The 14275-nt window shown below is 40.9% G+C and overlaps 1 protein-coding gene across 1 annotated transcript; it reads right to left on the reverse strand.

Annotated features, from left to right (window-relative positions):
• Positions 1-11126: 11126 nt before the first annotated feature.
• Positions 11127-12959, reverse strand: lingo3a (leucine rich repeat and Ig domain containing 3a; the record flags this gene model as incomplete). The annotated part of the gene is made up of 1 exon (XM_083911159.1): positions 11127-12959. One exon carries the CDS (start codon positions 12957-12959, stop codon positions 11127-11129), a length of 1833 nt encoding a protein of 610 aa, XP_083767285.1.
• Between the last annotated feature and the right edge of the window lie 1316 nt (positions 12960-14275).

The following is a 14275-nucleotide window of genomic DNA, read 5'->3' on the forward strand; positions in this document are numbered from 1 at the left end:
TGAATTACTCAACCTCCCACACAAGACCAAAATCCCTCTTCTAATCCTCTTGATTTCAGGTCTCGGTTGGTTGTTACTCATTTTTCATCGAGCATGGAGTCCCCGTCATCACCTCTTCATGGAGCCCAAGACGGCTATATTTTACAAGTGGACCAGGAACTGGTACGTAAGGGACCCCGTCGCAAAAGGGAGTTCATACCTGACGAGAAGAAGGATGCCCTCTACTGGGAGAAACGTCGTAGGAACAACGAGGCAGCCAAACGATCACGGGAGAAGAGAAGGATGAATGACTATGTGCTGGAGAGTCATCTCATGGCCCTGAAAGAAGAAAATGACAGGCTTAGTGCTGAATTAATGGCCATCAAGCTGCACTTTGGCCTGGTCCACCCTGCAGCCAACACTGCACACCAGAGTAACCAACTGCAACACCATGTCCACAGCAGCACCCTGCCTATCAATGCTACTAGTACACACCCTCAGACCCTGCAGAGGGACTACTACTGGGGCATGAGAGACTCTTCTTTTACGCCAAGACACCCACCACCTCACCCTGTCTTCATCCCTGCATATGCCCTTCATGCCATGAGAGGCTACTCATATTTGAACACGCCAGGTTCTACCAGCTCTGGCCTCCTCACTCCCCTCGTCCTCCCTCAAAATCTCCTGCCCACCCATTCATCCTGTCCTGTAGCTTCCATACTGAAGCCCATTCCCAAGAGAGCTGCCTCAGATGAGGAGGAGCAGCAGGTTCCAGGGTTGTCCCCGTCCTGCATTGCACCACCTCGCAAAACCAACTCCAAAGGAGACAGAAACCACTCTGCACCGAGACAATACATGTCCGACTGACTGTTCTATACAGAAGGGTGTATCTACTGTAAAAATTGATTGACGGACAAACAAATCTTTACATCTCCTTGTATACTGTCAAACATTTCTTTTAAATCTGTATATAATATACCAGGCTTTTAATTCCACTGTAAAATTATAGATGTTAATAGTAGTCTAACAAGCCTCAGAGTCCTTTCAGGGAGGAGGTCAGGGTGGATGGTTCAAATCACAATATTTTCCTAAACCCAACCATGTCGCTTCTACGCCTAAAGTTAGTGTTTAAATTGCAACCCTGGAGCATAAAAAAGTGTCAGTATGTGACGAATCAGAATAGGTTGCAGCAGTACAGAAATATGTGGTTTGCAGAAACATACAATGTCAACATTTTATTCTTGTGACTGTGGTTTTAAGGTGCACAAGGAGTGGAAACCTCAACACTACCCTTTTTGTGACACAGCTCACACTGACGGCTATATGTGGGATGATAATCATTCACACTACAGCCACATGAATAACATTTCACCCTTAAAAAAGTTGGCAGGGATGCGACTCTGAACCGGAATTGTTTGCCTACGAGCTTATCAATGCCTTCATGTCATGGCAGAGAAAAAGGGAAGGTTCAAATTTTGGCTTTATAATAATATTAGCGCCGCGCTTATTTCTTTGAAAACCTTAAAACCTAAGTTAAAAAAAAAAGGCTGTACAAATTGATCAGGAATGAATAAGGGAATTGATAAAGAATTGGTCCAATAAGCACAATCGATACCAGCATTAGTATCAATAAAATCTTATAAATTCCCATCCCTAGTCACAAAAATAGAGCCCTGTGGCCAGCCCTCATTGTGTGTGCTCTTATATCAAAGTTATGTATGTAGATTTTCAACTGTGGGTTATAAATAAGATAACATTACTCACTGATCTCATCTCACCATTCTCACTTTAGAGAACTAATAACTATCCAACCACTCTAAGCAGTAGAAACATGACTTCTTTCTTTTCATGCATGTATACCACAACTGTGACAGAACTAGATGCATTTCCTATGTCATTTGTATTTGTTTTTAATAAAAATGGATAAAAATGACTTGGTACTTATGTACGTTTGTTAACCATCAGTAAGTCTCAACTAGATTAATGTAGAATAAAGCATTCAAGCAAGAGCTATTAGTTTGCCTTAAACTGCTGGCCGCAACCTTCCTCCTCATGGAAATAATGAAGAAGGATGATGTATTTGTTTTGGTTTTCCTGTGTGGGCAGAAGTAGTTACCTTCCCCCATACTGTGTGACCACAGTCTTTGAATATTCCAATACAATCGAAGATGACATTGTTTTGAATATACAGTATATTGCATTAAAACATATTATCAATATTTCATTTTTTTTTCTTCTTCTTTTTACATACCCCAAACCCTGCATAGTTCTCTTCCCCCATAGCCCAGAAAATGGTGTTTAAATCACCATGTTGCTTGCTTTCCCAACAGAGGACATAAAAGCTTTCTCTCAGTACAGAGAACAACTTCTACAAAACTGTAGCCTTGGGCAGACTGAACGCTTGTGGGATATAGTACTCAAAAAAATTGCAGTCCCTGGTCTAGAGACCGAAAATAAAACTATTGCATTAGGTTAGCTTACTGCTCTCTCCTCCGAGGTGACATCTGTTGATTCTTTCAGTGTAGGCAGCTATTTGTGCGTCAGCAACACCCCAGGGTACGGCAGGATGCTGACTCTTGGTCTGTCCAGCAGCAGTGTTGCCATCAGCGGTGTCAGGCAAAACAGCCACTCCTGCTGGCTCAAAGACAAAAGAAAACAGTCTGTGCCAGTGCAGGAACAAGGACAGCTGCTGAATACAGAGTGCGTATTTGAAAAAAGATATGTATTTTTTTTGTTTATGGCGAGTAATGCAATAACTTATCAACTGCTGTGGTAATGACTATTAAACATGGCCAATGAAGCAAGCAGGTAGTTAAAAGTGCCCATATGCAGATCCATAATACATTGGAAACAAAGTTAAACAAGTTTGCACACCAACTTCTAAATGAATTGTCAAAACCAATCCCATCTATTCTCAATCTTAATTTCTTGTTAATTTAGCACAATCCCTTGATTTATCCCAATCCATACAATCTAATTTAATCTAATTGCACAAGAATTTTTCTGGAAATAACATAACTATTTGTCCTGATAGTAGCAGGTAAACTGAAGGTATAGGACTTTAGCCGGGGCAGTAGTACAAACTTGGTAATTAGCAGTTACACTAGTTATGTCAAGGAATACAGGTGCTGATTTGTAATTGCAATTACATTGCAATTATTTGTATTAAGCTTTAAACGTCACATTTAGCATGTAACTTTACCTTAACCGTTTACCTCATACCGTGTTCAGTGAATTCATTTGTCTTGTTTTGTAACGCACTTCACAGAGCTAACCGTTACAGAGCTAACCGCTACTACTACTAGTTGCTATGGGGACTGGAGGACTTAGCAGGTTAGCTAACGTTAGCTCTGAACAAACACCCTTGAACAAAATGTTGTTGTTATGATGTCAGAGTGAGATATACTTACAAGTGTGAAGGTGGCCGAACTGCTCATGTTGGCCTTTTAATTATTAATTTATTTTTCAACCGTGAAGGTAAATAAAACGCCATGTTTTTAGTGGTTTTCAACATATTCGTAGGAGCGAGTAACGCAACCGTCGCCATCTTTAATTACCAGCATCAGCGCCATCTTTCCCTTCCGTTGTCTTTTTTTTATTTTTTAATATACTTTATTTGCAATTTGAACAAATATCAAACAAACAGAACAGAGTGGCATCATACTTGACAAATATATATGTGTGTAAAGACAGTCGGTTCTCCTCTCAGAAAACAATAAACATTAAAAAAAAGACAATAAAGCTCAATTCTCCAAATCTCAACCAAACTTTAATCCCTTAAAATTTGAATTCCGTAACTATTTTGAGTCTATCAAGATTATCAATAATAAGAAATGTAATTATACCGCAGATAAGTTACATGACTTTTTTTAAAGATTCATAAAAGTATAGCCCGCGCATTAATTTAAGTTCTTTACATGTGTTTATTCTTACCTTCCGTTGTCAATGTCCATGATCTTTAGATCTTTACACGCGATACTGATTTGACCAATCAGCGAAGAGATTCACCAGGAGGGCGTGTCCCGGAGAAGCTCGCCTTCATCAGGGCATTCTGCTGTTGAGTTCAATTCAATTCATTCATTCATTCATTCATTCATCTTCAACCGCGGGGGATGCAGGAGCCGATCCCGGCTGACATCGGGGCGTGAGGCGGGGTACACCCTGGACAGGACGCAAGTCTATCACAGTGCACATAGAGACGAACAGAGACAGACAACCATTCACACCTACTGGCAATTTTAGAGTCATCAATTAACCTAACACCTGCATGTCTTCAATTCTATTCAATTTTATTTATAGTGCCAAAAGTTATCTCAGGACACTTTACAGACTAGGTTTAGACCACACTCTGTGACTTATTTAGGATTTACATAGACCCAACAATTCCCCCGTAGAGTACGGCCACAGAATGAACCCAAAGATCTTCAACAGTTGGTCCTCAGAGTCACTGCAGGGGGTCCGCCATTTTTTTTGTGAATCTTTCAAACGTTTTTTTTTCTTTTCAAAAATATGTCTGAAAATACACATTAATATGAATGCAACGTATTATTATAAAAGATACATTTGTGAGATTTTTTTTTAAATTATTTACACAACCTTGATGATAGGCTGACTGGCTTGAAGCAAGGTAGCCACGCACAGATACAATTGAGCTGAAGGATTCAATGCGCCTTCCAAATGTACATATGTTTCCTATTAACATATGATGTATAAATGTATGAACGGGACCAAGATCTTCCAAAAAAATCAGAAATTGACAGAATTTTTCAAGGTTGCAGACTCTTCATCTGCTTGAGCGAGGTTTTTTCTGATAAAGCATGATTAATAATGTGGGGAGCCCAAACAAACTGTAGCCTAGGGGCCCCTGGAGACCTCAATCTGTCACTGATTGTATGCATCATACAACTGTGTGTATAGGCGTTAGGCCGCCCTAGCTGTTAAGCCCAATTTAATATGCAACTCAATTTAATACAGTATTTGTTGTCTCTTTTAGCTAAGGGGTTCTTGGCCTAAAAACATGTTGAGGACTCCTTTATATTCTGCTTAATAATCTGTTTGGATTTTTAATAGGAATCTCATTTTTCCCCAAAAATATTGCTAAATCAATGTTGTTACTGGGTTATAAGGATAGGATAGGCTACAATATGTAACCATAAAACCATAAAAAACATGCAATTTACATATCCATGTGTATGGTTGAATGATATACACCTGAGACATCACATGTGATGACTCCACTTGGTTGTTTTTTGATATATTAATAAAACCCCCAGGATGGTAAAATACTTGTAACTCAAAGTTGATTTAAACACAGCAGAAATCCCTCTTGGCAGACTCCCTAAGGGCTACACTGCCAAGAGCATAATGCTCCTTATTAAACAGAATTATAGTGTGAAGCCATGGCAGCGATCCAGTGTTGTTACTGTTAAAGACTGGCTACTTGTATCCACTGACAGACACGGATATTACAGATCTAAATGGTTATAAGTGGTCTTTTGAAGTTTAATCTGCAGTTGGCTGTGGCTATCTTCGGTTCTTGGTCGCTGTTTAGTACATCTGTTGTTATATGTCTTAAAACATGACAGGGGATCTTTAAAATGTTGTCTTTTGTACAAAGGTGAGTTAAAGAAGTCATGGATTCCTGCATTTTGTGGCTTTGAAGCATAGAAATGAACCCAGTCTTGATGGTAGATTCAGCTACACTGTCATTTGCCCTCCTATATCAAAACATAAATACAAAACCTATAGGCTACTTGGTCTTATATTATATTTAAAAGATCTCTTTCACTCTTCTGCAACCTCACCTTCAACAACAAGCTATAAGGTGGCAGCTGACACACTGCGCCTCCCCAGTCACCACTGAACCTTCGGGGTTTAAACTAATTACTCACAAAGTTCAGAAACCAAAACTTAACTTTGAGTTATGGTAACCCGAAGTCGCAAATTCAAGAGATGAATCACATGACATTCAAGTCACCCAAGTAATCCTGGCGCACTACCAGTAAGTCATAATGATAATTATGTAAACCTGGGGCTCCCAATGTCATCGGGTTGCAGCTGATGTAAAATTCATACATGTGGGTTATGCTGTGGGTTTGAATGAATTGTCAGCCAGTGTAATGGTAAGGAGCGGATTCAAAAACAGTGATGATATTTAAATGATTGTTTGCAGCTTATCCAGTGATTTGCAAGGAGAAAAGAGAGGAAAGAAAAGAGATGCACGCGTTCTTTGCATGTGAGCTCTTGGTTTGTTAAGTTCTAACCACTGCAATTCCATTTGGACCACCACGTTTCAACACCATGGTAACACTTAATTATGATTATGATTATTACCCACGCATACAAACCTTATAGCCTGCCTACCTACGCACAAACACACCCACACACACACACACACACACACACACACACACACACACACACACACACACACACACACACACACACACACACACACACACACACACACACACACACACACACACACACACACACACACACACACACACACACACACACACACACACACACACAGTTACTTCATTTCAAAAACCCATCAATGTTCCCATCACATAGCTGGAAATAGCTATGATGAAGCAGAAGTAGAGCGCCTGTGTGCTAAAGTGCATCATTTCCTCTCTTAACCAAATGAAAGATAAACAGGAGGGGAGGGTTTAAGAGCTTTTGTGCACTTTGTGCTCTGTGTTTACTCCAAGGAAATCAAATAAATTATTAAATTCATAAAATGCAGGGCGAAAGCATCCAAGTGTAGTTTTACAGTCCGATGTCGGTGTCTGATGCTTGGTCGATGACACATCTGTCAGTGGCTCATCTGAAATGTTGGTGCCATCCTCTGCAGAGAGATCACCGCCTCTGCATATGACGCCACAGTCAACTCTTAACAGAGAGGGGGGCGTTCAGTTGTATTACTTGGAAGAGTACTTGCAAAGTGAAAAACTAAATCACTCACCATGATTTATGGTAATAATACAAATGTAAAAAAAGAATGCTAAAGGTCTAACGTGTCCACTTCATGCTTTACAGGGAATCAACATTTAACAACAGTGTAATGCACATTACTATACAACAATTCAGCTCAATTCAATACAGTATATGCAGTAAATCGGTAGCTATAGAGAATCATGACAAGAACGGTTTCTTCCGGGAACTGAAACCAACACACCTTCTCAGTCATTCTGTTGTTGTCTCCATCAAAGCAGCTTTCAAGTGATTCTTGTTCATATAACACACACATTTGTCAGAGATTTCCCTCAACTTCAACATATTTCAGACTTTTGTTAGAAGACATGAGAGGGGCTATCTTTTGGTATCAGTGTACAGAAGGAGAAATAAGCTGAGTATCATAACAAACGCTTCAATGCAGGTGTAGCATATGCCACAATTAAAACACTAACATTACTTTACTTTTTTTAGCCGACAAGAATATCTAAGTAAGTAGTAGAAGTAGAAGTAAATATCTCCGACTCATTACAAAGTCAAATGCATATTGGAGAGATCAGAGGTGCAAAAACCATGCTGGTATGTAGAGGTGTGATGATCAGATGAGTCATACCGGGGTGTGCAAGGTGGGTGCAAGGTGGTGACGAACACCAAGAGACCGGTTCAGGTGTGAATGCTTGACCATGACTCATGAGAGGGAAGGCTCAATGCAAATCAGTAACTCTGAGGGATTACCGTTATCCTTTGACACAGCATTTCTGAGAGCTGTTCCCAAATGGCGACACCACCCACAGGGCACGAGCTATTGTGAATGGTTTGATGAGCATAATGAATGAATCATATGCCGTGGCCTTCACAGAGACTTACTGAACCCTTACAGGAGATTTAGGAGTGACCTATTAGACAGCGCTCTATTCCCCAAATGAGGGAAAATCTTTTAGATTAATGACGTTTACTTCCCAGTAGAAATTCTGATCTAATCCAAGGTTAATTGAAGCTTTGTAACACCTTACAAAGACGGCCTGTTTAAATCACCTTTGCACAAAAGAAAAATACATTATTGAGATCTCCTCCAGTCATGTTTTAAGACGTATAACAAAAATACCCTGCTTGGAATAATAATTTCTCTAATATTTTCCACGTTTATATCCCTCAAAACCCCCAGAATCTATGAATATGCAAATAAATGTTAAATTTAAAGTTTAACTACTGGACCATGATGTAGTTCCCTGAAAAGTCCTTTCACATTATGTACACTGAAGGTTTCGAGTTTCCACATCACACAGAAGTACTGTAGGTTGCATATTATTGGACGTATTTCCTTATTGAGTGGTTGTGATACATCATTCTGCAAAATCATGGAAGGTTGAACATTAAAAGAAACATATTTTGGAAAAGATTTTTATCAATTTTAGGACAGTGGGTGCTGAACATCTTCCTATTGCTCTCTACTTCCTTCTTGAGGTGTTCCTGAAGTGCATACCAGCTTTTATTTGTCTGTCACCTGACCTGTTACCAGTCCGAATATACAGTATACATTTACTTCACCCACTGCATGACAATCAGTTTTATAAGTTACACTGATCACAATAAATTCAGTCATTATAGCTTTCATTCAGTGAGGACCAAGAAACACATCAAAGCGTGAACGCAAAGCTGTTTTTATCTGCTCACAAAAATGTCATTTATTTTTGTAACTGACTTTTGATGAATGCATAGAAAATTAACAACAATAACGCTCCTTTTACAGTATATGCAGTATATAAGTAACTTCAGTAAATCATGTAATCAGTATATCTTAATGCGTAGTGTTTATGGGACTTCCAAAACAGATTTTTAAAAATTAAAATATAACAAAAAATAAAAAATAACAGATTAAAAAAAAATGAACTGCAACACAAAAGTTCACAGTGACGGGGTCACAGGTGAATTGCAGATTCTCCATGAACCTCTCGGATCGCGCCCCGCAAGGGTTGAGTGTCCGATGACTGCTATAAAAATGGGACGGGGCAAAGACATCATCATAGCAGATAACAGCATGCTTTATAAACAGTGTGCTTCATTTTTATAAAACAATACAATACAAAAAAAGTCTAGCACAATTTCCAGACACAATGGTTTCTATATTTACAGGATGAAATCAGTAGCGGACAATGTAAATGAGCATCAGCAGTTAACATTTCTGAAATGCAGACAGTGTGCAGTTTTGTTTGTGATACAAGTGGATCCAGGTCAGCCCTCCATCAACTTCACAGCTGCCTTTAGGGAAATCAAAAAAGTCTAAAGGCTGAGTGCAGGGGGATGAAATCCTATTATCTCTAATTAATTAATAGTGTAGAACTCAGTGCCAACTCTAGCCATCAGAGGGCAGCAGAGTGACACTGTTAAAACTGCAGTAGTTGAGAAGACCGGTCTTAATCCACAGATTAAGAAATAAACGTTTAGAACAGTCTTAGAAGTTCACTCGTTTTCTTACTCTCTAAATTGTGTCTGAAGTTATGAAGGTAACAGGATTTAATGCCCCCTATTTCTGTATTTGTTAAACTACCACATTGCTGTGCAAGGCCCAACTGACATCTGCATTCACTGTACGTGCCGTGACTACCAATTCATATTTAGAAACAAAAAACATTCAATTACATTCTAGAAATTGCATTCATCGATACATGTATAAACAGTTTGAAATCATCTTCATCAACACTTTTGCTGAAACTTTTACAAATAGCTATACAGTTATCCTAGGAGGCATGTATTGTTGGCATCCAGCCCTTTGTTTTACAGTGGCAACGTCTCCTCTCTGGCTCAGTTTCATTATGACCTTTGTTCAAGTTTCTTTACCGCATTTGCATTTTTCCTGCCTGGGTGTCTCAAATACATCGAGGTCCTGAGGAGAACCCACTTAAGTCGCTCTCCCGCCGGTCAGCCGAGCCTCCCCACCGTCACTTTCAGTACAGTCAAAACTAGACAAGTGAACTGAAATTGTGATTTGTTGAGCGAGCTCAGGGATCTGATGACATAGCGAGGTGTATATCAATGATTTGAAAAAGAGACTTTAACAGTAGAATTACGGCAGAAGAGAAAAGATTGATCACTCAACAGTACTATAAACAACCACAAGGATTTCCATGTCAATAATTACAAAATATATAATACATCTTTTACAGTATATATCCTACTGATACTGTATAGTCTATTCAACTCTGGGATGAATGCACCCCAACACATGTTCAATCTACAAATAATACACATTATTTAAAGTAAGAAGCCAACTCTGTACATGCATTTATCATTTACACACAGTTCTTTTCTGATCAAGTGGGCAGGTCTTGTACAGTGTGTACTGAACAAACAATGGAAAACCTAACACAGCAAGTGTGTATCTGCATGTACTGATTTGTCACCACACAAATGTGCATTGAGTCCTATTTTTGTTTAAAGCAGCTTTGACCAACTTCTAGTGGTATCCAATGAGAAGCAGTTCCTCTCTACCACAGCACTGCATTGGTATTACATGGTGCTTTACGGTCAAATTGGCAGTGTTGCAGAGTCTCTGGGCGTCTAATGTATTCCGTACAAACCCACCATCAGCAAAAAAAAGAAGGCAGCGCCTCTGTATTTATGTCACAATAGTGGTCTACAGTCCTGACTCTAAATAAGTCTAAATATGCAGTATATAGCTGGAACTATTCAAATACATATTGGCAAGTCCTTGGCATTCATTGAGCACCACCCTGTTATAATGTATTCATGAGTTTAGAGATTAATTCACCTCAGACAGAGCAGATAGGTTTAAGTTATTTAAAGATGAAGAGGACATAGTTGCTTGTGGGGAAGAAGGAGGGAGTCGGCAAGAGAGTTGTCGAGGTTAAAGACTGGTGGGACTGGAGTGATTTTCTTGCTCCGTCTTTAACAATCTATGCAAGATTTTGAGACATCTTTATGCCTTTATAATCCAGTCTTGCTCTGCACAATAATGTGAACACACAACAAAGTAAGAGACATATATCAAACCCATGCAGATTTCCCTTGTCTTATATTATTTCAATAACAAAACCTGGTCTCAATAAAATGTCCTATAACTATCTGCATTTAATGTTTTGCAAGCTCAAAGGTCCACTCCAGTGTCCTGTTTAGCTTGTAAACAGTATCAGGGAAAGAATACTAATGAGAGAAACAGAGCCGAATGATCAAATCATTTTCATGTTGAACTTGCGCGCCCCACCCTGTCCTCCACTGGCAGCGGGTCCGTCCACCTTTCTGAAAGAATACTCCACTGAGAAATTGTTCTTGTGCTGCCCTCTCCCTCGACTCCACACAAACAGCAGAATGAAACAGAAGAGAACCACCCCGAGGAACATGATACAGCCCATAGCTGTGGAGATGAGAATGGTCTTGAGGTCCAGAGTAAACTTCAAGAAGACTCTGGTGTCATTCAGATTTGTGTCATTAAGGTCTCCAGCATAGTACGTGCGGTTGGCCATGAGAGCTGCATCTAGTGGCAGTCCACTGACTGTAAGTGTGGCAAAATAGGTGTCATTTCCTCCAGCATTGCTTGCTATGCAGATGTAGGTTCCACTGTCTAATACCTGGGCGTACCGTATTTCTAATGTGCCCTCTGGTAACACAGTAAGGCGGCCGCTGCTCTTTGTGGTGATGCGGCGGCGTTGAGGAGAGATCCAGAATATGATTGGTGTCGGTTCTCCTTCTGCTCTGCAAATGAATGACACAACCTGCCCCTCACGGGCAGATACCTGCTGCAGTTTCCTGTTGCGGATTTTGGGCTTCTGGCAAGTAAAGTGATCAAAGAGAGCGGAGTCAGAGAAAGCATTCAGAGCCCGTCCCTGTACCTCCACAGGTGTCATACACACTGGGGAGGCACTGTCAAAATTAAGGGTCTTTCTGCGCTGAAGGATCCACAGCAGGCGGCAGTCGCAGGCCAGAGGGTTCCCGTCTAAACGCAGCGTCTCCAGGGTGTTGACAGACTGAAAGGCTCCCTCTTCCAGGGACACCAGGCTGTTAGTGGAGAGGTTAAGAAGGCGGATTTGTCTGAGACCACCCAGAGCATATGGTTGCACTACCATTAGATTTGTGTTGACCAGATGCAGCTCCTTCAGCCTAACAAGGTCCCGCAGTGCCCAGGACTCCAGCACGGAGATAGGGTTGTAGGAGAGGTTGAGGCTGGTGAGGTGAGCCAGAGTGCGTAGGGCAGAGGTGGGCACAGAGGTGATGTTAGTGTGAGTAATAGACAGCCAAGATAAATTAAGACCCTGCAGGCTATGAGGGGAAATGTGCTCCAAAAAGGGCCAGTGATCGATCTCGAGGCCCCTCAGGTTTCCCAGCTTACGGAAGTTCTGGTCGTCTAGGGTGGAGATACTGAGGTAGCGGAGCCGCAGAACCACCAGGTTATGAAGGTAAGACAAAGACTGACTGGACACAGAAGTCAGGTTGCACCGCTCAATGGTCAGCTCCTTCAGCCCCACTAGACCCAGAAAGGCCTTGTTGGAAATATAAACTAAATCGTTGTCTCCAACCTCCAGGTTTTTCAGACTTTTCAGGTCTTGGAAAGTAAAGTCCAAAAGAATTACAATCTTATTCCCACTGAGGTCCAGTGAAGTCAGGTTGGTGAGACGAGAGAAAGCCCCCATGGGGACCAGTTTCAATTGGTTACCCCTCAGTGAAAGCGACTGCAGGTTCTGGAGACTAGAAAAGGCATTTGGTTCCAGGACACTGATAGTGTTCTCACTCAGGTCCAGCTTTTCAAGACGTGCATATGGAAGCAGGTCACCATGCTCTACCCAGCGAAGTTTATTCCCACTGAGGTCCAGGATCTTGGTGTCCAGTGGGATGCTATCTGGCAGCGCAGACAGGCGTTTACCATAACAGGACACGGTCTTGAGTTTTGCAATGCAATCACAGCGCTGGGGACATCCTTGACCTTGGGTGGGTGACACTGTGATCATCAGTAGCAAGAACAGGAAAGGCAGGAGCCAGCCTACATCCTGGCCCAGCCTCACACCCATGGCCCTCCTTTCCACTGCTTCCACTTGCTCCTAAATCACTGGGCCAGACACCTGAGGAAAGACAAAAGAGTGAGGAGAAGAAAGGGGGAGGGCGGATGGGAGGTCAGAAAGAATGAAAGGGAGAGACAAAAAGACAGACAGTGAAACTAATTAATTAAACTCAATTCCCCTCCAACAGAAGCCATCAAACACTCTAAATGAATGGAATTAGTATTACAAACTCTAATTGACCCGGCACAGCTGCAAAATTAAAGTGAGAGCGCCAAGATAATCCACAAAGGACAAACTGAGTAAAACAGTTCAATTTACAATGTGAAAGCAGTCAGATTTTAAACTCATGTGCCAGTACACACACAAAAAATAACCTAATAACCATGAGTCGATTTTATATCTGACGGTTGTTTTGCCCTCTAGATATTTCATGCATTGTAAATGAAAACAGGCAAACAGGGAAAATACAAATCTATTGTGTTGCTAAGACCTCATGTGAGACATCTTAAAATGCATGAAAAGGGAAAAACATTGCAGCCTTTAACAGCTCATAGCACTGCACTCAAATGGTCCATTTATACAGTGTGAGGAAGCAGAATATGAATAAATAATCTCTGTGGAAGAAGAAAAAAACAGCATGTAAACAGGCTGAATAAAATATGAAGTGAACAATCCAATCAAGAGATTGGATCATATAGCTCAGTATATCCAGCCACTATGTCTTTGAGTAAATGCCTGACAAGGTCACTCGCCATAGCAGAAGGCTACGACTCAGTGCATCACAATAGCCCAGGCCATCACATCATCTGCATAAGTCTCTGAGGCATGAGGCTTATCATGAGAGGAGCCTGACCTGCCTATGGGTTTCATATGACACATACGGACAAACACACACATGCCTTCCACCCCTCCGTCTGCTGGTGGAGGTTTGCAGCAGAGTGGTAATCCCTTTTTAAACCTATTGTGAAATACTAACTAGTGGGATGGAAAGTAACTCCAGAAAACATACTACATTACATCGTCATTATTGTGAAACAACTGTTCATAAAAGACATAGAAACACTGCACACACACAGCAAGAAACTCCCTTTTTTCCTTACACTTCATCGATCATCGGGCACATCCATATCTATGTTATATATAAAGGACACAGTGTTAGAGGGTTTTACATTCCTACCTGCTACTGTTTCAGATGACTTCTCTAACTCATTTAATGTTCCTCACCTCTACACATGTTCTCATTTGCAATCCTCCCTTCCTCAGAGATGAATATTCCCATTAGCCAACCTGCCACCGAATCAAATTAACCTTTCAACCATTAATCT

This window comes from Echiichthys vipera (assembly GCF_963691815.1).
Source record: "Echiichthys vipera genome assembly, chromosome: 3".
Classification (NCBI taxonomy): Eukaryota; Metazoa; Chordata; class Actinopteri; order Perciformes; family Trachinidae; genus Echiichthys; species Echiichthys vipera.